At 43.5% G+C, this 27967-nt stretch overlaps 3 protein-coding genes across 5 annotated transcripts; all 3 read right to left on the reverse strand.

The window, feature by feature from the left end:
* Positions 1-523: 523 nt before the first annotated feature.
* On the reverse strand, positions 524-9913 carry map2k2a (mitogen-activated protein kinase kinase 2a). The gene is made up of 11 exons (XM_077024490.1): positions 9205-9913; positions 8909-9119; positions 8670-8816; positions 8248-8325; positions 6993-7044; positions 4215-4339; positions 3811-4024; positions 3300-3364; positions 3103-3164; positions 2849-2894; positions 524-2615 (listed from the first exon to the last, which is right to left on the reverse strand). The coding sequence occupies exons 1-11, from the start codon at positions 9288-9290 to the stop codon at positions 2505-2507; spliced, it is 1197 nt and encodes a 398-aa protein (XP_076880605.1). The 5' UTR covers positions 9291-9913; the 3' UTR covers positions 524-2504.
* A 1035-nt stretch (positions 9914-10948) lies between these two features.
* On the reverse strand, positions 10949-20213 carry pias4a (protein inhibitor of activated STAT, 4a). Its single transcript, XM_077024491.1, has 12 exons — positions 20074-20213; positions 18911-19065; positions 17506-17890; positions 17304-17388; positions 17096-17137; positions 16918-17008; positions 16206-16334; positions 15509-15614; positions 15264-15337; positions 14751-14911; positions 14491-14639; positions 10949-14368 (listed from the first exon to the last, which is right to left on the reverse strand). The coding sequence occupies exons 2-12, from the start codon at positions 18935-18937 to the stop codon at positions 14097-14099; spliced, it is 1521 nt and encodes a 506-aa protein (XP_076880606.1). The 5' UTR covers positions 18938-19065; positions 20074-20213; the 3' UTR covers positions 10949-14096.
* A 255-nt stretch (positions 20214-20468) lies between these two features.
* scamp4 (secretory carrier membrane protein 4) lies at positions 20469-27755 on the reverse strand. Of its 3 annotated transcripts, none has more exons than XM_077024493.1 (7): positions 27635-27755; positions 25595-25611; positions 25332-25460; positions 24971-25127; positions 24779-24880; positions 22011-22128; positions 20469-21775 (listed from the first exon to the last, which is right to left on the reverse strand). In XM_077024493.1, the coding sequence occupies exons 2-7, from the start codon at positions 25599-25601 to the stop codon at positions 21599-21601; spliced, it is 690 nt and encodes a 229-aa protein (XP_076880608.1). In that variant the 5' UTR covers positions 25602-25611; positions 27635-27755; the 3' UTR covers positions 20469-21598. The 3 variants fall into 3 exon arrangements, with proteins under 3 accessions (XP_076880608.1, XP_076880609.1, XP_076880607.1); XM_077024494.1 differs by lacking the exon at positions 27635-27755 and adding an exon at positions 26014-27577 and having other exon boundaries at positions 25595-25607; XM_077024492.1 differs by lacking the exon at positions 27635-27755 and adding an exon at positions 26014-27575.
* Between the last annotated feature and the right edge of the window lie 212 nt (positions 27756-27967).

Genomic DNA, 27967 nt, shown 5'->3' on the forward strand with positions numbered 1-27967 from the left:
AAGGAAATGAAAGCTCAAAGCGCAGGTTGGCTAACTCTGGTTCTGAGGGGGGGGGGGGTCCAGGGCCCAGGGCGGCTTGGGGGCCTTCCTGCTCCCTCACCTTCTAAACCTGGTCATTAACTAAGGAGTACAATCAGCCGTGTGTGTGTGTGTGTGTGTGTGTACAGGGAAACTGCCAAGCACGCTGGACGATGGGCCTCCTGGATGAGAGTTTGGTCCCCCTGTATAGAATAGTGAGGGTTTTCTGATCCAGTCCTAAAGGAGTCCCAGCCTGTGTACATGTTTGTGTTGATACTCCATCAGGTAGGGATTACTCCGTCAGGTAGGGATTACTCCGTCAGGTGTGTTCCTGACACTCGATTGGAACAGTCATGTGTACGGGCTGTAAAACTTGCTTTACACAGTACGTTCTCATAAATGAATTATGATACAATGCAGTAAAAAAAATAAATAAACTTCTTCTCCACTGACAATCACAACATAAATATATTAGGTTATTAAATGAAAACTGTGTAAACCTTCATTCACAAATAAGTTTTATTCTCCTATTAGAACTGTATTCTGCAAATTTCAAATGATAATAAAAATTACTTTGCATTTTTCCTAGACTGCTCAAAAAACAAAAACAAAATATATATATATATAAAACCAAACACAAACAGAAGAAAGCTATTCTTTAAGACTGCGAAACAGTACCAGAAGTACTGTACAAACAGTTTTACACACATACATCTGGCAACGCATTCGTGTGGTCAGAGGTGAATGGCAGTATACAGAAGCAATACGATGGTGAGTTTCTCAAAAGCATCGCATGGGTTTAAGATCATCGCCGCTACAGGTGAGACTGTTCAGGGGGACACTAGAGTGTCCACTTGGGGACGCTCGTGACTCTCAGAACTTTCTGGAAAAACCCTGAACATTGAAGAATAGGAAGAAGAAGAAAAATAAACAACCAGTTCATCTCCATCTCCAGTCCAAGGCCCAGAGGACTGTAGTAGACGTCTACACCCCTTTTCCACTCCGATCTGCTGTATTGTCTCTCGCATAGTACATGTCTCTTCTGAAAGAACTTGGTAGGTTATGTACTATGGCAAGCCTTGATTCGTTCATATTCAACAGACCTTGGCGTATGCAGTTTGTATTCCAATGCAAAGAACAACTGTAACAGAGTGCAATTCTGGTTTTATCTTAAGTGTAAATTTCAGTCTTTATGTGTAGTCAGAACAACAACAAAAAAAAACCCCAGCAAAAACATCAAAGCACAAAAAAATACCCCTTCATTCCCCAAAATACGTCATGACAACAGTTACAGCGTCAAAACAAACCGAGAACTTTCTGACGATGAACAGAACTGAAGCAGCTGTGAATATAACGCCACCGTTTAAAAACAAAAAGGTTTCCGAAGGAAATACATCGTACGCAAACAGCTTTCAGCGCAAGAGCTGCAATTCGTGAACCAGTCCTTTCCTTCAGCAGATGAAAGGTTAATACACTGGGACATTTATCCATGTTTCATTATTCTGCAATATTCAAATCAAACCTCTATAAAAATTTTACCATGGAAAGGATCGCTTTACGGCGGAGGGTACAGGAAGTCGTGAACACTTAATGAATGCTTAATGAACACATAACGAATGCTTAACAAAGGCAAGCGCACAAAGTATAACGTTCAGGATGGCCGATGTCTGCCCGTTTTTAAGGTTGGGGATTAGTTGAAGATCTGTGCGCATGCAGCAGAGAGAAGAGAGGCTGATCTCATGGACTCACTCAGCTCTGCTCGTGAACACGTCCAACTCTGCCCAGACACTGGGCTGAAGTGTGGCGTGATCCGCAATAGCCCCGTTTTGTTCGAACCATTTAGATGCAGAACAGACCAGAACAGGCTTACATCTTCTGAAATGGAACGATTTGTTTTTACAGCGCAAGAGTTATGTTGCCACCACGTAGCAGACATACAGTGGTCACTTATGTGACTTTATGGACGCTCCGGAAAATTTGAGTGAAAATACGCGTTATACAAAATACACCCAGGTGTTGTATGCCAAACCTGAAACCCCCCCTCCCTCCCCCGGGAACTCAGGTGACCTGCTGAAGAGGAGCGAAAAGTGTTGAAACCAAAATTCAGACGGACAGGTGAACCGACAACAGAGAGAAACACCTCCTGTAAGAGAAACACCTCCCCTAAGAGAAACACCTCCCCTAAGAGAAACACCTCCCGTAAGAGAAACACCTCCCCTAAGAGAAACACCTCCCCTAAGAGAAACACCTCCCCTAAGAGAAACACCTCCCCTAAGAGAAACACCTCCCGTAAGAGAAACACCTCCCGTAAGAGAAACACCTCCCGTAAGCCGGTACCTGCAGAATGTACTGAGTCAAGGAGACGGAGGGGAGAGGAGACGGAGGGGAGAGCAGCGTGACCGGACTTTACAAGCAGGAGAGAGGAGGACAGAGGAGGGAAAGGGAGGGGGGTAGACCGGGCGGGGGGCTGGGCGGACTGAACAACTTCACTCGGAGCTGCGTGTAGGGGTGCTTGGCTGGTTCAGACCCATGGTTCTACACAGCCAGCCGGCAAAATCCACCTCCTCCAGCTCTGCACGCTTGATAAACGTGTGGGCCTGCAACAGAGGGGGGGGGGGGGGGGGCTTAGAACACCTCACACGTGTCCAAACGCAGACAGATGACCATTAAAATAGCTGCGTCATGACTGGGGAAGCCAGGGTTACGGGTCCTGCGGTGACCCTGACTAACGCGGCGGCATTCGCTACACGGGTGGGAACGGTTTGTGTTATAAATGGTTATAAATGGCCTCATCTACGGTCACCAGAGAAGGATAAGAAACAACACGCACCATCAGCATCTTCAGGTCAGCTCTGTCAGCAGGGTTCTTGATGAGGCTGTGGGGTAAACAAAACAAGAAGAAGAAAAAAAAAATAACTAAAAACAAAGTCAACGTGAAAATCTCTTTGGATAACGAGGACGGGTGACATTAGCACGATACAGGAAGGAAAAAGAAAAGGCTTCCGGGGTCTAGCAGCGTCCGCTTTGCGCAACGTCGTCTGCCTCTACAGCCACGTGAAGTGAAGCTTTAATGGCGGGACTTACCATTTTGTCACAAAGTCCTGGAAGTCTGAGGTAAACACGCCGTGCGGCAGCTTGGGTGGGGGCTGTGGAGAATGAAGAGGGACAGAGGGGAAAAAAAAACAGACCAAGGGAAAAAAGAGGTGAGATCGAGGAGCCTTTGCAAGAAAAAAGAAAAAAAAAAACATGAAAAAACTTGTGTACTAAGCAGTTTCTCTGACCTCATTGACAATGTAGTCCAGTAGCTCAAATATAGCCATGGCCGGCCTGCTGTCCACCCCATGGCCTTTGGGGAAAAGAGTTTCACATGAGTCAACTAAAGCAGCTTATATTTTATAGCCACAGTCTCTATAATAGTCTCCAAGGTAGGAAGGTCTCTGTGGCGGACCCTATAGATAGCACCTTTGGTGTTTTACCTTGGATGAGAAAAGATCACAATCGTGACACTCAGAGGGACCTAACGGACACAACGTGTCTTCATGGCTATCTCCACTAATACTACCACTGAGAATTTACATACTAATAGATCAAATTGGAAAGGCATCTAAGGGGTAGACTAATCCTCCCAAATAATGCTTATACCAATAAAAATTTCTTTTTTTAATTATTTTTATTGACTAATAATTCCTCATCATTATGGTCGTGATGAGACTATTTCTCTGTAATAATCAACGTTACACCTAAATCAAAGCAGGGACCACAGAAGCTGTGAGGTACGGCGGTGCTCCTCACCGCTGATGGGCCGTCCGGGGGGGCGTGACCTCGGCGACGTGCCGTGGGTCTCCATGCACACCCCGTCCAGCACGGGCCGTCCGAAGATGGCCTCCAGCTCCCTGGCGTCGGGCGGGGGGATGGGGTAGCGGCCGATGGCCAGCTCCACCAGGGACAGGCCCATGCTCCACACGTCTGACTGCACCGAGTAGTGGGTGCCCTGGAGTCTCTCCGGCTGTCGAGGTGGGACGGGAGGGAGGGACAGAGAGAAGAGGCAGAGAGCGCGTGAGCGGCCGTGACTGGGAGGATCGGGCAGGGCCTTCGGCGCCCGCCCCCGCGCCCCGCGCTTCGCTGCCGGGTGCGGGCACAGGGATGGGCAGGGGTAGGGCGCGTGAGGGTGAGGTGGGGTGGAGGGGCTGACTCACAGACATGTACGAGCGCGTTCCCACGAAGGAGTTGGCCATGGAGTCGATGAGCTGGCCGCTCACGCCAAAGTCGCACAGCTTGATCTCACCGCGCGAGTTCACCAGGATGTTGGAGGGCTTGACGTCTGCGGGGGCCAGGGATCATGAGAGAGAGAGAGAGAGAGAGAGAGAGAGAGAGAGAGAGAGAGAGAGAGAGAGAGAGAAAGGGGGAGAGGAAGAGAGCAGGTGAGACAGAGGGATGAAGAGGGATAAGGGAGGCTAAGAGTGCCAGGGCCCAAATCCCACCACCTGGCTCTCTCCTCCAGCTCCCCTCCAGGGCTGCTCCTCCTTGCCAAGTATTCAAGCAGAAAAACATTTCACAAGAAGCCCTGCGTTCCGCAGCCATGCCCAGCTCGCGGGCCGCACACGCCTGCCTGCGTTTGCACCTCCCCAGAAAGTGGCAAGCAACCAGAGGTGCAGCCGCGCTATTGGCTCCTCAAACCAGGCGGCGTTGCGGGCATCGGCGGTGCAGATATCGCACACGATATATTCATTTCATCTCGTGTTGCAGGTATGTTGGCAAGCTTGATTAAATAAATGCACGAGAATGACACAAAGCTTCACCACTCCCGTGCGAGACACCTGTGTGTTAGCTCGGAACGGGAGGAACCGGCACGGGTCGCTACGAATACCGCGACCCCGCGTGGCGCCTCGGGCGGCTCGGCAACTCTGTGATGAAGTTCTAGAACGATCCGTCTAGTCGTCCCGGGAACTCTTTCAGTCGAAGTTAGCAAAGTCCTCTGCCGGGCTCCGAGCTTCCCATGAGTCCTGCAACATAAGCTTCCGCCCCCAGCATTGCCTCCCACTGGGAGAGCAGGAGTGCTCGGAGAGACCCAACGGGCGAGAGACAATAGGGAAGAGCAGGGATGCGAGAGAGTGAGAAGAGAAAGAACAGAGGAGGTTGCAGGGAGCGGCTGCCTTATAATCACATCGGAGAGGCCGTAATTACCGGCCGGGCTCCAAGACGGCTCACTTGCTGGCTCCCCCTGCCACTACAGCGCAGCTACAGCCCCGAGTCTCGCCTCGCGAGCTCCTGTAACGCCGAGCCTGGCTCCTTCAGACCCTCCATGACATCCAGGCGGCCATTTTGGGCTCATCCTCAGTTTCATAATGTCACTGTTGTGGAAGGCAAAATGGCGGCCAATTGACGATTACAGCAGACCACCTATTGGACTTTGCATTCATTTTGTACTTAGTGATATTAATTTTCTTTAATGCGTGCCGTTTGTAACACGGTATACATAATAGCTCCAGAATAACGTGAGTCACATAATTAGCATCATTAATTCGCCATTTGTCTTTCCATTTGCTAATTTAGCAGATGATCTTACCTACACTGACTGACGGCTCAGGTATGCAGTCGATGTCAGTGATACAAGTAATAAAGCCTGTGAGGAAGCAAAATTCAAAAGTCGTTTTGCCAGGTTTGTTTTCATGCAGTTTAAGTGCTTGCTGGATAAAGGGTATTGAGTGGCCACAGAGGAAGTTCAACACATGGGGGGGGGGGGGGGGGGGGGGGGGCTAAGTTCAGTGACATTGACAGAGAAAAAAAAAAGTTGAGAACAAGATGTGGAGTATTGACACGACACAAAAACTGCAGGAAAATGTAGAACGAAGTAGTGGTCATAAGGAGAAAATGGACGAAAGGAAAGAAAAGGACAAAAAAGGGATGAGTACAAGTCCTATAGGCAGTATGAGTGGGTCAAAACCAAGTTGACAAATGGCTTCAATTTCCATACTTTCCGGTTTAAATCAGCAAATTTGGAACAAGTGCAGGCCAGGAATTTCACAATAAAAGTCCTCCAGAAATCTTTAACCACAGCTGGCAAAACAAAGAAAATGTAGCGCAAAAGTACCTACTTTGTTCTTTTAACTGGAGTTGTAAGAATACATTTATGTGAGCAAACAGATTCTCTTTGAAGTAACAGCATGTTTGTTCCTGGGTATCACCATCTTCGCCTGCAGGCAGTACTAACTGTTAGATCATTTACAGATCTAATCTGAAGATGTGCTTATGTTTCACTATAACAGGCAGAGCAATAACAGAAGAGTTTGATTAACGCACTGTCACATCGCATTTATATTGACCAAGCTCTCTGTTATCAGACTCACAGCTGATACTGATGCAAAGACTAACATTTCGCTGATTTGGGCGATGAGGAATCTTAATATGGGCTTAATGGATTAGAGATGTAAATTATACAAACTGACTTTTGTGTGTACATGTATGTACAATGTACTTACCATGTATGGAATGGAGTTTCAGTGATTATTGTGAAAATGTGCATTTAAAAAAATAATCAACTTGTGTCGACTTATTTTTACAGGGTGCTCATAAGTTACAAACATTAGCAGTACCAGCTGAGAAAGGAAAAGATAATAAAATGTACACATACACGCATCTGTGTGTGTGTGTGTGTGTAGGGAGTCAAAACTGCTGTAAAATACACAAGGCCCAAACAAGAACCTGCACAGCTGATAAAGGACCTCTGTCCAAAAATGTGTTGTTTTTTCCAGAAACCTCCAAACCTACATCATTTCCTACAGGACGCCGTTATTACTCCCTGGAATCTCCGTCATATACTTCGAGTCACAAGCTACGAAACACCACAGTTCTCCGGGTTTCAATAGCTGTATCAATATGCCCATTTCCTGTTCTGGCAGTGTGGCAGTAACGTGCACACGTGCACACACATGCAGCTACACTAATACTGGGTTGGAATGCTGCTCGCAAAATACCTCTGTGCATTATCTGGTGTTTCTCTCGTAGGTAGGCAAGTCCACGGAGGACCTGCAGAGAAATACAGGAAAAAAAGGGCCAATCACCAATCAGAACCCATTTGTCGGGAATTATTAGTTAACGCATTACTAACATTAACATTAGTTAACTAACATTGCCTATTGAAAGGTTTACTGCCCAAGTGACAACAGTTTAACCGCTCAGACTCAATATCAGAGCTGCGGCTTATAATGCTTAACAAACTGACTGCAGACTGCGCAGTAACACCTTTTTTTTGACTTGCTAACACTGCTGTGTGCTGCCACGGCATTTCAGTGCCTTCCAAAAACATGTGTCAAGTCTGTGACATCATTTAAGGCGCAACCTTCGGGTGTGGGCAAAATCTCTTTCAACGTTTGCCAATAAAATGTTAGTGGAACGTTAAAGCATCATAGATCAAGTCAGGGGTCCAATAGAAGAATGAGTGTAAAATACTAGAATATTGGACACTGTACAACACTGCAACAATACTGCGATTTCATATTCCTATGGGTTAAGCACTGTTCCTGTATATAATATGTTAGTCATTTTATCTTTAAACATATAAGTTAATTTTTTTACGTTTCCCTTATTAACTTAGCTCGCTAAAGAAAATTACTCAAATTAATTGCACAATGGAAGGCTTGGCCAAATTACGCCTAGGAAATAACGGAATTAACTGATGAGAACTGTTTATGTTTTTTTTTTTTTATAGTCATCTATGACAATAACAAATATACAAATAACCAGACATAAATCTGTCATATAATTCCGATCACTGCTTATTATGATGCAATACCATCTGAGTGCCAACTTATGTGTGCTAACTGTCTGTGGCATGAACACACTCGTATTAGCCCGCACAGTTTAAAATCTATATTTATCTTTTCTCTGCAGCCTTTCACCTCGTTTTCATCAAGCGAGAACACAGGAGCAAGAATAAAGGATAAAATCGCCACGCGTTTTTAACCCCATCTACAATCAATATGTGTCTGACTTCTTCGAGAGTGTGTGAAGAGCCAAACAGACTAAGAACCCACAACTGACCAAAAGAAGACAAGATTTGCTTCGTTACTGTTAAACTGACACTGTTAAAGTACATGTATTATAAGGGGGTGGTGGAGCGTGGTGGGGACCGGGGCAAGCACAGCAGACACGACAGGTGTCAAAAGTAACAAAACGCTGTGATTCTATGCTTCCAGGAATGACTGACAATAAGAACAGAATAATACTCACAGCAATACTAACTTTCCCCAGGATTTCCTCTGGAATTCTTCTAGCTTCTTTTAGGACCTGATCTAAAGAGCCTCCGTCCTGAGAAAAAGGACAAAAAAGCAGGGGAAATATACAAAAGTCTCTTACAAAACTTTTAGAAAAAAAACAGCATCTTGAGGACTATCCTTAAGGATATTAATTGTTAATTTTTCAATATTGCTCAATTGATAAGCCTATGCAGAAACCTGAGACATGATGATTATTTAAGGATAAGTCTTGAATTAACTAATGAGTAGGATCAGATGTGTGTATCAGGAAAACACAAAATTAGTACAGCACTGTAGCCCTCCAAGGCTCCAGGCCGATACTCAAAAACCCAAAGACTTTTGTATGCCATTGAGAACCTTTCAAGGCCATTTTTTACACTGACTCCTCCCACTCACCATGTGCTCCATACAAATGCTGATCTCACCATCGCTGTAGAAAGCCCCATAGAAGCCCACGATATAGGGAGAGTTACATTCGTGCAGCACCTGAAGCTCACGTATGATCTGGTTCCTGATGGCTGGTTTGATTTCCAAATGGATGAGCTGTGGCGAAACACGAGTAAAGGTATTCAGCTTCATCCAGAAACGTCTAAACAACTGGATACAGCTGACAAAAGTGCAGGCAGAGTGCTCACCTTTCTAGCCATAACCAGTCTCGAGGGTTTGTGCCTCACTTTATGCACCACTCCTCCGTTGCCCGCACCCAGTTCACAGATGGGGTCAAAGTCATCGTCTTTCAGCTCGCCAACCTGGGCTTTCTGGGTGAGGAAAGCCTCCAGGCGCTTTCTCTGCTGTTCATCCAACTCCAGCTCTCCTAGTTTCTTCTGCAAGGCCTCTAGGTTAGCTCTGATAACCAGGGAAGAAACACAGTCTGAGGGCCTCTGCAGTTTGTTTAGAAGGACCCCAAGTGGTGTGATTGCTACATACTCACTCTGAAGAGGCGTCCATGTTGGATGAAGGATGCCCCTCTCCAGTGGGCATTATGTTCAGTGGGACGGGCCTTCTTTTCGGTGCCATGACTGACTATTATAGGCGTTGGCTATTTTATTTTACTTTATTTAGAGAGATGAACCACTGAATTGTCGCAACTGGAATTATTTATCCTAAAATCAAAATAGCTGTTAAAAAAAAATTCAAAATTTTCCGAAGGCCTAATTGGAAGAGCCCGTCATGCTTATTGAAGGTCTATCAGTCTGACAAGCAGCGAGTAGGCGGATGACAGGAAGACGCCAGAAGCGCTTCTCGCATGAACGTACGAGCATTTGCTAGTCGTAAACCTCGCTGACTTGCAAAGCTGTTTATTTTAGGGTCTGTACTAACGTTTCAGAAGAATACATCGTTGTAACGTTTATCTTAGAAACAGCTGCCAGAAGAGGAATCGCGCCTCGCGTGACGGCCCTGGCTTCTCGGTGCTCCAGCACACATAGGAAGCGCCGCCGGACAGACGTCCTCGGGTCCCTGTCCTCGGACACTCGACGTCTCCTGTTCACCGAGAGACCGCGACATAAAGCATGTCGGAGTGTCTGCTGTCGATGTGTGACTGTCTTTCAAAATTCCGTTTAAACTCTTCATAAATTTGCAGGAAAAAAAAAAATCCGGTACAGGAAGCAGCTCTCCCAACAGGAGGAAGCTTTCAGCGTCTCGCGAGATTTCGTGCAGAATACAAACTATCGCGATAAAACGGTTATAAAGGTCTCACGGCACGGTAGAATAAAAGCGGAGGGTGCCCCGCTTCTTAAATACGTGGTGTCTGTTCACAAAAATAACCAACGACTAGACCGGCTCGATGAATCCACGTTTCCACGTTTCAAAACCAAGAAACATGCTAAATGGATAGGTTTAGTTAAGAGAAAGTGACTAATAGAGATTCACTGATCTACAAATCATTCGTTTCCCTGAATTTCGTGTCCTCCGATATTCAGATCGCAGGATCTGCGAAAACGTTTTAAAACTCAAACGAGGAACCGGTTTCGTCCCAGTCTTCACATGGCATTGGTCCAAACACACCAGTGTGTATGAAGCCTATTACAAAAGCGCCAGGTTTGCTGACGAAATTACAAATATACAAAAAAGAATAGGCTATATGTTGTTAATGGCACATGGTGATCTACGTATTATAGCTAGAAGTATTACAGGAGAATTAAACGTTTTATCCCATGTTAATAACTGCACAAGTCTCAAAGCATTTCAGTTTATACATGACATTTTAGAACTTTATTTATCTTGAGGTAGGCTATGCGTGCGAGGGACACTGTGTAATCTGCGAAATATGATTTCTCCTTATTACGGATGAGTTATATGATGACACTGGGTTAGTGTAGTACGTAGTGAAATAGACAAATGTCTTGTTCGTATTAAAGCCAAAGCTTCCAAATGTACGCAATTTGAACACACGTAAATGTTCCGTGACTGGGCCACGCACCGTCCCTATTCCGCTCGCATCAAGTTGCAAGCACATCCCGACATGCGTTTATTGCGACGACTACACAGCCAGTGACCTCTAGTGGACAGATCGAGCAATTGCCTTTGTTAAATTAGCTCAAACCTCATTTAATCTCTAACAGGGCACCTATGGTCAAATAAGATTATATATTTCATGTGAAGTGGTTAATTATTTAAAGATAAGATCTTAAAACACACGTGAAAGACAAAAGTTAAATGTTTTTAAAATCAGTTTAATTAATTGCACACAAATGACACGTTAAGAGTATGACTTCCTTAGAATGTTTACACTTTTTCAAAACAGGGACATCTGAGTACGTGTTTCTACGGCCAAGTCCAACGCTGAGGACATGACAGGATTTCAGTGACTTATATAACTCTTATGAATGTGGCAATATCCACCCACTAACATTTCAGTTATTTAATTCCACCCACTTCAGCAATTGGAGGCAATTCAGAATTTGATAAAATATTATTTATTAATTTTTTTATTGGCTTTTAATATGAACATATAAAAAGACACAACAAACAAAACATTTACATCAAGGATTGCAAGCCACTGCCCATGCTGTCATAAGCACTGTAAGAAGGGACTCCACTCCTGCCCCAAAGAACTGCAGGTCAGACCCATTTTATCATCCATCACCTAGCAGGTTACTCAAACATTCTAACCTTCCCGACTGTTGCAAAGCTGAAAATCTGTTTGTGTCATCAAACATCCAATGGACACATAGACTTCTATTTTTCCCCTACCCACTTCTCTTAGAATGGATCTGCATATAAGAGGCTTAACATGGAAATCTATTTCAAGAGGGTCCTACATTTTAGCTGCAGAAACAAAGAGAGAGAGACCACACAAATGTAGTCCAAATTGATGCACAAACTACCACAGGGCCCTGTGCAGAGAAAAATATGCCATAACCAGCATGTCTCTCTGCCGAAATGTGAAGTTGGGGAGTATTAAGGAACACATGGAAGACCATGCAGACGCACACAAATCAAAATAATATCGAAATTGACTTTATCCATGGCTAAGACATTCCCTTGCACAAATGGAATACAGTACTGAGCGTCTTCAAGTCACATTTAAGGACAATTTATAGAGGGGGGAGGGGTGGGGGCCAAAATCAAACCAAGGCAAGCAGGCCACCAGGAGCAGTGGAAATAGCGCAGTGGTTTCCATCAAGACTGGAGCTTTCAAATTAAAAGCATGAAGCTTAACGGTTTGTTTTGGAAAACATTTTTTTTTTTTTTGTGTGAATCAAATCCATTATGAAGAATATGCTTAAATCAATGATTATAACTCATGACCCAACGAGAAAGGAATCAGACTAATAACTTAGGACTTTTGAAGGGGATCACTAAAGTCTGCTTTTACGAGTGCTGCTCAAGGGTCAGTTCCTTTCCCCCTCCTCTCCGTAACTGCACTTATTTGCTAGGAACGAGTGATCCCAGACTCTGACCGAAGTCGGGGACGCAAGTTCTGAGAACAGGATAGTGTCTCCGTGATATTCCTGCGGATAGACGGCCCGCACGCCGGCCGAGTGTCAGGGCTTCGTTGCTCAACTGCTCCAGTGAAATCTCCCACCTGCAAAACTGATGGGCGGCCAACCAGCAAGGAGCCTGTGCAAATAAACAAGCCTGACAACAACATTTCCTTACAAAAAAGGAAAAAAACTAAACAAAAAGGAAGAAAAAACAAACAAAAAAGCCCTATAATCACTGCACTCATCTGTAATGCCAAAGGCTATTTTAAAGACAAATAATAGAACCAATGAAGTTTCATTTTGATGACAAAAAAAAAAACAAACATTCGAAGAATATTGCATGTTATATGAATACCAACTTCACATCAGAAAATGAAGCAAAAATGTACCCATCTCACATCAGAACAAATAGCATCCAACAGCACTTCTGAATCACGGGCTTCACAGTGGAAACTAATTCTCCCATCACTCACAAGCGAAACCAAGTGTCCCACCGCAAACAGCGTCTAACCCCATGGTCACACGCCTGCTCGAGTTCATGCTGTCAGTAAAAGTCCAGGAACTGAAACTGGTCTATGGCCATTTGGCTTCTTGGCATCGGGGTGGGCATCTGCACAATCCTCTCTGCCCCCCACCAGCCCCCCCTGACAAATTAAAAGTCCTCATTTAAAGCAGTCCTACTTGATCTAAATCATTGCTCCCCTTCACAGTCTTAACCGAGTAACCCAATAAGAGTGGGAATCAGAGACCTGCAATCATTCGGTAATGTTCTAATGTTCATATGTAATCATTATGTCCTACTGTACAATATTTACCTGATGGAACAACAGTTCCAGTAAGGATCACTAACTGAAATCCTTGTGTTCCAAACGTTGACCTTTGACGAGAAAGTACTCCTTTTATATTTAGTTAATTATGAGCAAACCTGATTGGAAATCCAATGCTTATGGCGAACTTCAGGGCTGTGTTAGTGATACAGAAAAGGGCACCACAAATAAGTGTAGTGAATGAGCTCCCTCCAGTGTTACTGCACAAAACACAAAACAACAAACTCAAATCAAGTCAGGTTTGCCTTTAGACTGAGGTAGGTTGTCAATTTCTGTGGACAAAGGAGCAATACAAGGGGAAACAGAAATAAATACATAGAGGGGAAAAAACAAAAACAGGAAAAAAAAGAAAAAAAAAACCCAAAACCCCCTTAGTTTCCAAATCCGACTGAACCATGCATAATTACTGCAACATCTGAAAGTTGTTTTGGCTTTATGTTGATGGCAATTCTATATCAAAGCCCAGTGATAATGCCTCCATATGAGCTGTGGGTGGTACAGTTAGACGGGAAAAACAAACAAACAAAAAAACATGGGGGGGAAAAAAAAAAAAAAAAAAAAAACTCAGCACTGCTTTTGATCTTGCGATATTGCCAACATTTGGAGAAGAGCAGCATCTTTAATGAGCATCTCCTCACACAACTGAACAATGGTGAAAGCTGGAAAGCCTGACTGTGAGGCTAAGTGGGGCAAAAACAACAACACGTAGTGGAAGTGAATGAGAAAGGAATGCGGGTGGTTGTAACTCCTCCATAGTAATTTAAAGGGAGAATACAGTATTCAGATGCTGAGGAGAGAAGATGGCTTTTAGAGGGCCTCAGTGGGTCTCCAGTGGTGTCATGAGGATGCCCATCTGCTCCAGAGGTCAACAGCTTAGGTTTGTGCATGTGTTCAGGTGTCTGCGAGTGTTTCAGGGGCAAATGTGTTTTAGGAGAGGAAAAAACAGGAGATTGGGGAGGTGGTGGTGGGGGAGGGGACTCTTCTGAAATTCCAGGGCTCAGATCTGACCCGTCCACCCCCCCCTCCTTTCCCCCCAGGTCTCTCTCAGTCTGCAACTCCAGCCTGCCTCAGTATGCAGTGACCAGGTCTTTGTCGTAATCGTATCGGCCCCTCTTGGGCGGTGGACTGTCCTGGCTGTCCTCTGTGTCCTCGCTGTCTCCAGCCCCCCCTCCTCCCCCCTCCTCGTCCGACGAGTCATCCAGAGTAAGGTCCACCACGGCCCCGCCTCCCGAAGCACCACCCGGCCCGGCCACACCCACCGCCGGCCCGCCCGACACCGACTTCCCCGTCTGGCTCGTGCTGCTATGCGACGGGGAGTGGCCGTTAGCCTCGGGAACACCTGACGTGGGAATACGGAAAAGAAGACGGATTAACAAGAGCGCTACGAGATCTAAAACAGCTCAGGTAGAAGTATTTCTCGGGAGTTCCGTGGTTTTTTTAGTAGCAGAAGAAATCACGTACATATATCCACCAGCGGATACTCTGGAGTGCGACTGCTCTCCCTCTCTCGATCTTTGTCCTTCTCGTCTCTGATGGGTCTCCACGAGCCATCGGTCAAGTACTCGATCTCCTCCACGTCCTCCGTCTCCTTCAGGATCTCCGACAGCAACCTGGAACAGGAAAACTGGCAGCTTATAGTCGACCGCACCCCCCAACCTTCACACCCCCCCCCCCCCCCCGGCCACGGGGGCGCACAACATACGGCGTGTCCCTCCACTCACCCGTCGATGGTAAGCAGCTCGTACGGAGCAGGCTTGTCGCACACGGGACAGGTCCACGTGGGCTTCTTTTCGTTCATTTGCAGGAAGAAGACGGCATCGAAACACTGCAGGTGCGCGCAGGTGAGTGCCCGGCACGGCACCCCTAGCCGCATTTTCACCAGCTGAGGAGACGTGGAGGGACGACGGGGGGGTCACTTACTGTCCCCAGAGGTGCAAGTTCATCAGAGTATCAAACAGCATACTAGCGATTTTTTATATAAATATTCCAACTAAAGTAGAAGTCAAAAGATTCCATCTTCTGCTTCATACTGCTGCAAGGACATATGTGGACATGTGAGGCTTGCTAAATAACAATCCTGATCTGATTCAGATCCAAAGGTAAATTTTTATAGGCCAAAATATTCAAATATACCAATAAAGCAGAAAACTGAAATCTTGTTTAGGTTTGTAACCACTGCTGTTAAAAAGGAAACTCACCTTGCAAAAGGAAACGTATTAAAGGGGAAAACATACCGGGCAGATGAGAGACACTCTGAGTCCTGTAGTGGCAATCTCACTGTCAGGATCAAAACGCAACTTGTCCTGGACTGCAAGCAAGCAAACAAAGCCATGATCTGCACGGGTTCACCTCAGTCCGATCACCCCAACCTCAGCGGATGGGAGTAGAACGGAAAAACACTGGTCCAAATCTGAATCAGGTTGCCGTCCCACACGGGTGAGGGAGGGGTCAGGGGTAACCGCGCGCCCCGGGGACTCACTGCGTTCACGGCATCGCTCCGCATTCTCCACCGAACAAAGTTTGAGCTGGTTGAAGAGCTCAGCAGATGTGAAGACCCTCACCAGGTACACGGCCACAGAGTATCTCTGCATATGGGATCACAGCAAGAAGCCACACCCACTCAGTGACCACAACGTTCACATTCCTGCAGCACAATGACATTTCGTAGGCCTGCTTTCCTCTTTGCCAAGCTATTTTGGTTCATGCCAGGTTAAAAATAAATAAATTAATTTTTTCGGTAATAATGAGGTCATGCTACAATAGCCCGAGGAACCAAGTAAAGAACTAGAGTTTGATTTCTCTCCATCATAGTTTTATGGGTTTGCCTCTTCAGAAGAACACCGTGAGAAGGCTTTTACGTCAGCCCAATGTTCTAATATATTAACCAACTCATCAGCTTCATCAATCTTTTAAGATTCACCTGATGTGTCCATTTTAAAATTACAAAGCAAATAAAACAGAATATTCATAGACACAGTGTTATCCTAGGAATAGTGTTGAAACAGGCATTTCATTCAGCCTGTAAAGCCTCGAGGTTTGGGTGCAAACGTCCAATGTAGCTCCTGAGAAGACTTGCAGTGGTAAAAATACATTTTGTATCAAATGAAGTGTGTCGTCTTACAAACGAGGTGGACCAAGACCGTTCAAATGCTTCAGTGTGCCTTTTAGCAAACTACCTTTCCGAAGTTGCCCCACGTGATGGTGACGCGGTTGGTGGCTGTGGAGAGGTGAAGCCAGGGGGTGATGTTTACTGGACGACAGGGTCGGCGAGGCTCCACTCCTGGCTTATTGGATGGGTAGTAACCCTGGCAACAACAAGTGAAGAAACGACAAAATAAATAAATAGGCAAATGTAGATTTAAGCAATCTTGTTAACATTCAATATTAATTTAAGCACAGTAAAAGGACACCTTTAAGGGTTTTATTCCAAAGACATAGATCACAACCATTTCCTCATTTTTTTTATTATATATATATATATATATATATATATATATATATATATATATATATATATATATATATATATATATATATATATATATATAATAAATCACACATATATGTGTCTATAATTTAATCCAAAGTATAGTTTGAAATAAAAGGCCTTAACTGGAATGAGTTGAGGGACAGTTTCTCAGACCCAGAAATTCCTAATGATACAGCATTGGCACCACAAGCATAATCCATGCTCAGGAAAATAGCCTTTACAATGATCATTTACTCCCACCAAATGAGGTAGAAGTAGTTAGGCAGAGTGAGGAAGTAATAATTACATGGTCCTCACAGGCCAGATTCAAGTTTCAATTGTATTCATCCAATGAAATGTCGCAGTCTTGCTATGCAAGTAACCAAATCACTAGTTCATGAACCCAAGGGAAATCTCACCGGAACGTGACAGTAGGACTGATTCACTTTGACAGCGATGTTGGGAGGGTATTGATCCTCCTGGACACCATTAGAGTCTGTGTAACAGATTCTGAAAAAGATAATTAAAAACAAGAATTTCACGGCCATTTTCCAAATCCAACAGAAAAAAGTTCATCCAAACCTCCGACAGACTTACCTAAGAACCACCTGGACTGATTTCACTCCTGGGCGAAGTTCACTAAGAACACAAGGGTAGAGAATAAAGTTTATACTTTTTACCAATCCATTTTGCCTCATCATTTAACATTGTAAATGTGTAAACATAAAAGCCAATTAAACACTATGAGCAAACTGCCCAGAGGAGACCCATATCTTATTTTTGCCCTTTCACTGCCATTTCTCACCTGGAGTTTCGGATCTGGTCCACCTGGCTCTGTGTTAATTCAAAAACACACTGACTATCCTGTAGTTTCTCACTGTTCTGAGCAACTGCAAAGCATGGCAAGATTGGATCAAAAAAAAAATTTGGATCAGATTTTTTAACCTGGCAACAAACAAGAGTGACAATGAGGACCTGTCACATGTTCTTAATAAAACGTGACATACTTAGCTCTGTGGGTGGTAACAATGTTTCTAAGTTGTGGTAGAAAGGCAAGGCCACTAGTTTAACTTCGGCAGCTGGAGGAGCGGCCAACTTGGGCATGCCGTTGAGGTAGTCTGTGCCCTGTGTGGCGCCTCGAGGGGAGGAATTGAGGCTCGGATAGGACACTGCCTGCACTCCTTCGGGGCGGCGGGCGGCCAGCCACCCGGGGGCCTTGGGGAATCGCGTCTCGTAGAGCTGCCGCACGTTCTTCAGGAGCTCTGGGCTGTATTCCGTCTGTACCAGCCGCAGCGCTCGGCCCACCAGGTCCTGCTTTAGCCCACTTTTACTGCGTCCCATTGAGGCCAGCAGCGTCTGCAGGTCAGACACCCGGAAGCTCTTCACCATGTTCTGTCCACAGCACCGACGGAGAGACAAGGACAGAAACAAATGGAGTGCATGTTTAGATGCTTTCAGATTGTGCAATGACATTTTAAATAACCAGACAGACTTGGCTGATCCATGGTGACGTCTTCACAAGGTGCTGCAAAGGGACCAAAATTACATATTATATTCTAAATGACATAAAACTATTACTTTCTCATAAAGTTACTGACTGAAATGAAAAGCAGTCTGCGGTGTGAACTTCCACGATCCCGTAGGATCTCGTGACTTTAACATTGTGTATGTTGAAAATATTACTTAACTCACTTAACCAAGTACATAAAACTGCTTATGTGATTTTTTTTCTTCTGGCCTGCAAATAACCAAAGCTTTGTGATTGTATTTAAAAGGCCTGTGTTGCAAATTATGCATCGACTGTCAAAGTACCCAAATATAGCCAACTGCCTCCAAACCCATGTCTGTTGTCAGCCACATGGTAGGTTAACTTGCACTAGACAACCATGCACCATCATAAACACATGCCAACGTTATACATCATGCACTAGCAGACGGCTAGCCAAGAGGCACGAGTACTATTGTAGTGCAAGCAGCTTCACTTCTTGTTGTGAGAACGTCCAACCTGACATGTCAGGACTATGTTATTAAAATGACAGTTGCGTCTATCTGGAAAATTTTCAAGTTCCCAAATAGGCGTGATGTTCAAAAGATGGACCTCGTCGCCTTAGTTTCGCGCCTAGATCGTGTGCTACTGTTTTTAACAGTCCCATCATTCATTTCCACCAACGTTAGCCTGCTAGCTGCTAGCAGACAAGTGAGACAGCTATGCTAAGCTAGTTAGCTTACGTCCCTTGCCCCGGCACAGACACAACTGCCAACGCAGTTTAGGGAGTACCAGTGAAAACAAATTAAGATAACACTACACAACCTCCAGTTCAGGTTTAGTTGTATTCAGATGAAAAGAAACGAGTCTCTCTTGGCCTTGTGACCGGTTTTATTTTCCACATAAAAAAGATCTCATTTACTCACCATCGCTTCTACCAGTTCGGCCGCCATCTTCACAAAGCAGCCCCGCGAGAGCCAGAAGCGAAAGGCGGCAGCGCACCAATGAAAAGCACAGAAGGCTTTCGGTGCCAGCGCGGACGGACCAATCGGCGTACGTCAACGTCACAAAATGGACGGGGCTAAAGAGAAAGAGGCGTGAGTGCAAGGGTTTAAAAAGACAGTGCGCTTAAAAAAAAGAACGCTCACAGCTAGGTCTTCCCTTCCTGTTAGGCCTCTCATTCCTGTAAAGCTGCCCAGTGCTGTCTGAACCTCAAAGTCTAACTTGTCCACTTTAATAGCCTGGTGTAAGGGCGAAAGCACGTCATATTTTGAATTCATGTTCGACACGAGCATAGTGCATGCCGCGTGAAGCGGGAAAGAGCGCGTGGCTCCGTCGACTCCATTCCGTGGCAGGAAAATCCATTCCATAAGTTGTAGGAAGCCAAACAATGAGGAATAAATGCTTTGTTTAATCTTTACGTTCAGTTATTTTGAATCCCCACTTGGACAACCAAATAGGATTCATCAATAAGTTGTGATCTTTACACATTATAGAATACTGTAAGATACGACAGAACTCCTTAACAGCGACAGCAGTGGATAAAAACAGCTTAGAACAGAAAAATCAATTTTACACATTCCTCAACCAACTCCATCTCGTGTTTTACTTGCCCACTGCCGGTGGTGGGGGAGGGGAAGAATGTTGAGAACACTGGTGTAAAAGAATCAGGGCTATGAATTGTCAGCATTGGTCTGATAAGGGAAAACCTCCTGTATTTAATTTGCAGGTCAACGACAAAGTCATCTTAACCAATAATCAACAACAGTAATGTATTATGTAAATGCAAACATACTGCTATATATTGCAGTTCTTGGGTGATAAACGATCATGCATTGTGTGAGAAGAGTCAGTACATTTCATTAAAATTTTAAATGTCTATTGTGGTGGTGATTGACGATCTCGCCACACACGATGTTGTCTGTGGCAAAGGAATAGCCCAAGCTGTGGCCTCGTGAAAACATTTTCTATCTTTTTTCTCTGATGCAAATTCATTAAGACTTTATCTCAGAAGTCAAGTTTTTTTCTTAATAGAAACTCCTATTCAGTTTCCTCAATGTGCCACGATTTTTGCTTTTAGTACACTTACCAGCACGCTAGTATTTCTTAGCAGTGCACCGCACAGTTCATCTGGGCACACCTAATATGAGCTGTGAGACTGCTGTGGCTGTGAGACTGCCTTCCTCTCAGTTATCATCCCTGTGAAGATCTCTGTAGTATCCCCACTTTAGTCATGTTGAAAGCCAAAGGCAGTGAACCTGTGATGGAAAAGCCACATGTGCATTCATACCTGGACCTTGCCATTTGTTTCTCGTGTGTATGATACAATAATACAGTGAGACTTCACTGGATTGAGACTTCACTGGAGTGAACACAAGTGACAAATTATTAAACTTTTTATACATTTCAAGTCAGCATCTGGCAACAGATTAGGAAGCCAACCAAGTCAAAACATGCTAACATATTACAAATGAAAGCATAGAGTCTGAAAAGGAATGTTTTTATTAAAGTAAAACAGTAACATGTTACTTATGAATGTACAATCTCATCAAATATATTCAGTCAATTGCTGACTTACACATTAAGAGTAGAGATGAGAAGAGTATTTATTGAAAAAATATCAAACTCTTGTGATCCGACAAAGGACAAAAAAGGTGAAGTTGTAAAAGATCCAGCCCTATACTAACAAAAAAATTTCAAATGCAAGAATCTGCAGCTATTCTGTAAACACAGTGGTCCAGGTAACATACTGATGAAAATGAGCTGGAACACTGGCTAAAGGAATGTACACTTTCACAGCATGGCACCAACATTAAAAACGGTGGTTGTCCTGGAGAACAGCAGCACTGAGCAAAGTGAGAATTCTGAGCAATTGAAATTGTGAAATAGAAATTGTGAGAATGAAGCAAAAATAGTAATAGCAATTCTGTCTAGATATGCATGATCGTGTCCTCATGCATTTAAAGATCTTTAAGACATGCGATAGCAGAAGGCATTTTAAGGTGCATCTCCATTTTGGAGATTAGGCACAAATTTTGAACAGTAACATGAACATCACTGAGAGGGGAAACGAAGCCAATGTCATCTTAAAAACATGCAAGTTTATGCACATCTCCAATGCATAAAAGGACTCAATAACTGAATCATGACAGTTCCCGATGAATGTCAAATACCTCTTAAACGCAAGATACACATTTTTAAATGGTTTGGAAATCTACATAGTTCCAACAAAACATAAAAATATGAATTCATGGCTTCTGTTCTGAAACATGAAGGGTGCAATTCTGCTTTACATAGTGTTACAATGTCAACATTTTGAATAAAGACTTTGCAAGCTGCCACCACCTGAGTGTGAGCAGTGTCTCATCAACATGACTTTCATCCAGTAATATAATTTCTACTTCTGCAGGTATGATTGAGAAGTGGGCAATGCAACATTTCTGTGATGCAAATTGTAAACAGAAGTTTACTTCTGTCCATCGTAGGACCGTCTTCTTGCCGTCGGTTTGCCATCACTGTAAGTTTCATGCCTTTAGTGTTGAGATAGGGGGCTGCAGAGACACCCACTATGGGTGGGGGGGGAGGTACACTCTGGCACCATCTAGCTTTCACTTTTACCATGGTCTGCTGTCTGGATAATTGGGCACAGCGGCCTGGGGAAGACTGGGACCGCTCTCCGCAACGGTTTTAAAGGCAGCTTCTCTGGCAGGGGCACTCTTCCACACCCCAGTGCTCCACTCATCCTGGGCACGCTGGAGGCTGCCTCCCCCACCACGGTAGAGCCGGTGAATCTGAAAGGACACATACAGAAACGTCACCTCTGCCACACACCTGGAACTTATTATTCTGCACAGACATCTAATACTAAACAATGCTGCACAGGACATTTTAAATTATGATGCTGGTAAAATTTAACTGTTTCCCATTACAGTGTATTTACACATAGGAAAGAATATATATTGACTATGTACTTTGGACATTTAATACAGGAAGGACCATGTTTAAAGAATGTCTGGCATATCTCACCCTGATCAGAACAAGTACCATAAGTCCTGAGACAATAGTGAATAGCACAGCTGAGAAGAGCATAATCACACCTGACCCCACATTAGTGCTGAAAAACGTCACTGTTGCTATCCAGCCACTAGAGGGAGGTATAAGGAGGGGAGAAGAAGACAGGGGATGTGTTAGAAATGGCCTACTATATACTACTCACATACTGACTGGTCCCCAAATCAATATGTAACCAACAAATTTGTACAGTACATGAAAGACACCCAGATGATGTACTACTCCAGTTAAATATTCCAGTTCATGACCATCTTTGTGGTATACCACATCCTAACAACAGTGGCAGAAAATCTTTCAATAGTTGGTACCTTCATATGTTAGTTTGACACTATAGTTTTTGCATTTGTTGCATACTTGATACTTTACAGCATACCAGCTTTTGGTACAAAGTATTCTGAGTGCAGTATGCAGGAGGCTATATCGAACATAACCCAGGTTAGTCATTACCTTGCCATAACCTTTACACAAATCTTGTGACGATGACTATTAGAATTCATAAACTTCCCAGGTTGAACTAAACCTTGTGGAATGCCTTAATAATAATAATAAAAAATATAGCCGCAAGCGGCGATTGGCGGGTTCACACAAAAAAAGGCAAAAAAGCCCAAAGGGTCTTTTAGACCAACAAATTGGCCTCTTGGCCTCAATAGGCAAAAAGAACCCCAATAGGTCCTTTAGACCCAAAAGTGAATAGAAGCTGTTTGAGTGGAAAAAATGCATAAGTAAATCAATGTGACAAAACATTCAATTCAACTGAGGCACTAAAGGCCCAAAAGGATCAAAATAATGTGTATTGGCAAAATGATTCAGATCACAGAACTAAATCACATGCTGAGATCAGCTTTGTGTGCGTTTCATGTGAGCAATTGTTTTCAGTCAGTTTCGGTGTTTGGCCACTAGATGGAGCCCAAGTACTATCATACTGATATCTCATTATTCTCAGTAATGCAATGACATTTTGGTGAATTAAAAGGTTCATTTCTGGTCAGGCAGTGCACTTTTTGTTATGAGATGTAATTGCAATGTTATAGACCTCATTGATCTGAATCATACAAGCCCCATTACTTGTCTGTATTCTGCATAACAAGATTGCTGCGTGAGTTTTTATGATTTCTCAGGTTTTTGGGTACTGTAGCGCCTCCGACAGGCCAATTTGAACCAAACTTGGCCTACCTCACAAGGACCTCAGTCTATAAAAGCCTTTCAAATTGGGAGTTGATCACTTACATGGTTTATGAGTTATAGCAATAAAGGTCATTTATGGCATGGCCAGAAGGATATAATGGAAAAATTGACCAATCAGACAAAAAAAATGCAACATTTTTTCCTTATTTAGTTAACTACAGTGTCTACAGATTATGCCTATGCCATTTTTGCCATCATTGGATCAAATTCCCAGGACTAGTTCTTAAAGAGCTATTTTCAAACAATTGATGAATGTGACAAAAGTATGCATTTTTTAATAGGACTTGTAATTGCAAAGTTGTCAGGTCTACTGCAAGGTATAAAATGAAACAAGTTGCATGTTCCTAAGTGATAATTTGGAGGAGTTATGTATGATTTTCACAAATAGCGCCACCTAGTGGCCAGATGTTTCAACACTGCACAGTATGACACATAGTCCTGGGATATGTACAGTGATGAGGTTTCATGTTGATTGGCCAATGGTAAGTCTGTCAAATGGCCAATTAATTCAAATAAAAATTAATTGGCTCATGGCGGCCATGTTTTTTGAGCGATGAGGTCATCATTGTGTGCCTTGATACCACTTGGGCCCCTGATGATGCCTGTAAAGTTTGGGCTTGATGTGACTAATGGTTTCTGAGAAACAAATTTCCCCATGTTATAGCGCCCCCTATTGGACAATCGTGGCCAGCTTTGACCTGTGACCTCTGAGTCATGTGCCCTAACAACTGATAAATTTTCATAAAGATAGGTCAAAGCATTGCTGAGATATAGCTGCTGAAGTCAATTTGGCCACGCCTCAGAGCTATTGATTGACATGTGACAACCAGACGGTATACCAATGTCACAGTTTTGTTGATGTTCCTTGATAATGAGATTCTTGTGAATATTTTGACACCAAGATTGTGGTGATCAGATGAAAAACCAGGGACTAGTTTAAAAAAGTAGGTTTTGCATATTATGCAAATTAGCAAAAAATCTAAGTAGGCGGAGCTTAATGGTTCTTGAGGCTTTTTTGTTTGTCTGGAGCCAAGGAATGCACCTGAAGTGGAATTTTGTGTCTAGGACCTACGGGGTGGGAGATATGAATCCAAACGCAAAATGCTGCGCTATAGCGCCACCATGAGGCCAATTTGGGTGTCTGTACTTAAGCACGGTCCCGCAAACAGACTACACCAGTCTGCCAAGTTTGGTCTCCCTGCGCCTTACGGTTTAGGCTGCAGTATGCGTTTTATGCGGAGAAAAATAATAATAATAATAAGAAAGAAAAATCCGAGCAATAACAATAGGTTTCCCACACTATGTGTGTGAACCCTAATAAAAACACTTTTTTCCTGAAAGTCACAGCAGGTCAATCTTCTCGTGAGCCCATATTATAATCAGCAAACATACACTAGTGCTAGACAATACGATTCAAAGGACAAAACCTCTGACATTCTGAAAAATACATTTAGGAGGCTTATCTGCAAAAAGACTCACAGCTTTGGTCATAACAAAAATTGCAACCAGTATCCCTAATGTGTTCGGAGGAAACTCACCTTGCACCCCAGCCTTTAAATCCTAAGGTCTGAATAACGGCAACAACACATTGAAGAAAGAAAATAAAAAAGAACATCATGAAGTTACACGAGCTGTCGGCCCTGCAGAAGAACACAAACCAATGAGTTTAAATAGTGTTTATTTAGACATAATGACTGTGTACTTTAGCTCTCCCCACCCTCTGGCTTTACCTGAATGCTTTGTAAAGCGTCCTGAACCAACAGATGTAACTACAGGGGCCGAACAGCGCAAGCCAGAGAAGAGCAAAGCCAAAATTTTCCACTCCACCTCCTCCAGCCCACCAGGCTATGCAAGACACCACGTTGACACATAATGTAATCGAGTACACTAGGAAGAAAGGAATGTGAAACATCGTTATTGTTCATAATACTAAACAGATAAGCTTCACAGCCATATCCAGGAGGATACAGTCCTGCTCAGCAGCTGTGCATGAGGGTGGGACGCATGTACCCCTCACACTACTCATATGATGCATTAGGTTGGCTGGTGTATGGTCTATGCCACTGCTTGTATATAATCTCTGTTGCTTACACATCCAAAGGTGGTAAACTCTGCGAACGATCTGGCGATGAGCATCAGGGATTTCTTCGTCGAAGTTTTGATAGAAACATGGCTTAATTCGCACAAATCCAGGCAGAGGTGGAAAGTTGTTGGGTCGTTCTGAGAGAAAAGTAGACCTTATTCAGGCAGACTGAAGGAAGTTGTTCATTAATACGCGTTTAGTCTTAAAAACAGAGGTAAAGTACACCACTAGCTAAAGTAAATCAATGTTTCCATCACACCAGGTTACTCACCCGTCATTTCGATCTTGCTTCACCGTTATGAAATAAATACAAAATGAGAAAGGAAGGAATAATAATTATAGTGAGATGGCCAAGGTTTCATCGATGTCAAGTTAGTATTTTATCATTTCGGGTAGATATCTATCTAACAAGACAACATATAATAATACCAATGGCAGCGAATCTAGCTCATTACAACCAGCAAAGCTCCCAGATGCTGTGCTACTAATCAACATGCTAAACGTTAGCCTGGTGCTAACCAGCTCCCCCCAGAGCTGCAGCGCTGACGAAGCGAAACAATATCAAATACTTCCTTCTTACTGCACACCGAGGCCATGTAATACACGGCCAAAAAACATACCTCTGATGTTTTACTGCGACTATCATTCTCACTGGAGTTATACAGAGAGAGAGATAAATATAACACCTACCTGTTAGGACGCTGGCTAACGTTAAGGATGCGGTCCGGTCGGTCCCGTAGATAACGGGAAATTGTTTCGGCATACTTGTAGGAAATGTAGTTCTAAGATGCATCAAAAATAGCTTTGTCCCGCTCACTAAAACAATGCACGAAACTACAGATCCCAGGCCGTGATAAAAAAAAGGCGTATTCCCAGTACTTGTGACTTCTTAGAAAGTTTGCTTATTTTGTATTTTAAAGCTGGCGTCGATCCAATAGTTCATATGAACGTTTCATTCTATCTTTCTAACACCATATATGAATAATTAACTGAATAATCAATTCACCAACATATTTTGTGTTTCTCGTTTGTTTTGGTCCCTTTTGCGTTACAGCTTTTCAGTGCAATATTCGGAAAACATTCCCTGAGGACATTTTATCATACAAAGCACCATCACATTTCTAAATGATTGGGGTAAACTATTGCTTTACTAGTTCTGCAAGATTCTGGGCCAAACATGGTGTACTCATGGCACTGTTATGGGAAGGGTAAGACTACTGTAGGCTACAACCGCCCTAGCTGTAGCCTGCAGGAGGTAAAGTTGAGGTTTGGCACGGCGTTTGGACTTTGGGCCCATATGCAACATACCAATGTGAAATATCTAGTACGGCATTTATATTTTGTAAACGGCCACATTCGAGACGTGGCTGTGTTCAAGTGCTTTCGGATTCGGACAACGGCGATATGTGGCCCAGATGAAAAGAGATGTGTGAGAACTGGACCATTACATGTTTGCTATCTGGGTATGATGTTAAAATTGCCATTGTAGAAGTACATTAAGAATTTATATAGTTATGTGCCTGAGTAATTTGTCTAAGGGTATAGAGAATGGTATCCAGGGTATCTAGGGTATGCAGAGAATGATATTACGACCAAAAATATATAGTATTATGATCAGAACATATTTTAGAGGGTCGTGGGATACGGTTTTCAGTCTTCTTGCTTCATTCAACACAAAGTGGAGTTCCCTAAATGGTTTTGGGGAGTATTCTGCAGAATTCCAGTTAGTTGAAAGTGTGCTAGAATTAGTTCCACCATGTTTTGCGCTACATCCTCTCCCAGTTGCTAAACTACACTCAGACAATATTCCAACTAAGCAGTGGTCCCACGAGCAGAGGCAAACACAATAATCAGACTTCATTTAGTTTCACAAAAGACCTTTGACCTTATAATAGCCTTATTCTTATTCCATAAATGACCCACGGTTGGTTGGTTGGTTGGTTTGCATAATTTGCAACTTTTAAAGAGGTTATTAGTGGCTCTTAATGATCCAGGGATACAGTTTTAGTTAAGTCTTGCTTTTGTGGCCACAAAATGAGCATCAAAAACTACAAAATGTATTCTATGAATAAGGTATTCTATGAAGTCCAATAAGTCACCAATTGATTTAGACAGAATCTCTCCCCTTCTAATGTAAAGCCTGCAGTCCTTGTGTTGAATGTGAAGTGGATGTTCAGACTTTGAAGCTCGTCATTATACAGAGTGAATCAAGAAGCATCTAACGTATTTGTAGAGACCATAGAGGCCATCACAAATGTCATTAAAACACTTAATATTAAAACACAAGATATTGATGTATAAGAGATCTTACCTTATTGCCTATAGAAATGAGAACAAGATATGCACCTTCTTCTAGGGGCTGGAATGAACTAGTTATCCTGGAGGGAGACCATCAAAACATATAAATAACATATAAATAAAGAAATATTCTTCACAAACCATGTAGAATGGTCTAACCGAGATCCTAACTGAGGGTGGGGTTACAGGTATATACACCTGTGTAAGGGGACTTTCCCTTTTGGTGGGATGTGTTAAGCTTTGCAGCCAACAGATGGCAGTAGTGAGACATCTGATGGGACATTAGAGGCTATTACGAAAGGCTGTGTGTTGCACTCAGTAATGACCTAAGCTTTAAGCCCTTATG

Source organism: Brachyhypopomus gauderio, chromosome 12 (assembly GCF_052324685.1).
Source record: "Brachyhypopomus gauderio isolate BG-103 chromosome 12, BGAUD_0.2, whole genome shotgun sequence".
NCBI lineage: Eukaryota > Metazoa > Chordata > Actinopteri > Gymnotiformes > Hypopomidae > Brachyhypopomus > Brachyhypopomus gauderio.

What these genes read in the sequence shown, in the direction of transcription:
- map2k2a (XM_077024490.1), bottom strand. Translation starts at nt 9,290, where the DNA reads ATGGCACCGAAAAGAAGGCCCGTCCCACTGAACATAATGCCCACTGGA. An exon ending in GCATTTGTATGGAGCACATG is followed by an intron (nt 8,326 to 8,669) that starts GTGAGTGGGAGG and finishes CCTTTTTCTCAG; the next exon opens with GACGGAGGCTCTTTAGATCA. An exon ending in CTGACCTGAAGATGCTGATG is followed by an intron (nt 2,616 to 2,848) that starts GTGCGTGTTGTT and finishes CCTCTGTTGCAG; the next exon opens with GCCCACACGTTTATCAAGCG.
- pias4a (XM_077024491.1), bottom strand. Translation starts at nt 18,937, where the DNA reads ATGGCGGCCGAACTGGTAGAAGCGATG. An exon ending in GGAGCGATGCCGTGAACGCA is followed by an intron (nt 15,338 to 15,508) that starts GTGAGTCCCCGG and finishes GCTTGCTTGCAG; the next exon opens with TCCAGGACAAGTTGCGTTTT. An exon ending in GAGTGTCTCTCATCTGCCCG is followed by an intron (nt 14,912 to 15,263) that starts GTATGTTTTCCC and finishes ACGTCTCCTCAG; the next exon opens with CTGGTGAAAATGCGGCTAGG.
- scamp4 (XM_077024493.1), bottom strand. An exon ending in AGTTTACCACCTTTGGATGT is followed by an intron (nt 25,128 to 25,331) that starts GTAAGCAACAGA and finishes CTTTCTTCCTAG; the next exon opens with TGTACTCGATTACATTATGT. An exon ending in ACGCTTTACAAAGCATTCAG is followed by an intron (nt 24,881 to 24,970) that starts GTAAAGCCAGAG and finishes GTTCTTCTGCAG; the next exon opens with GGCCGACAGCTCGTGTAACT.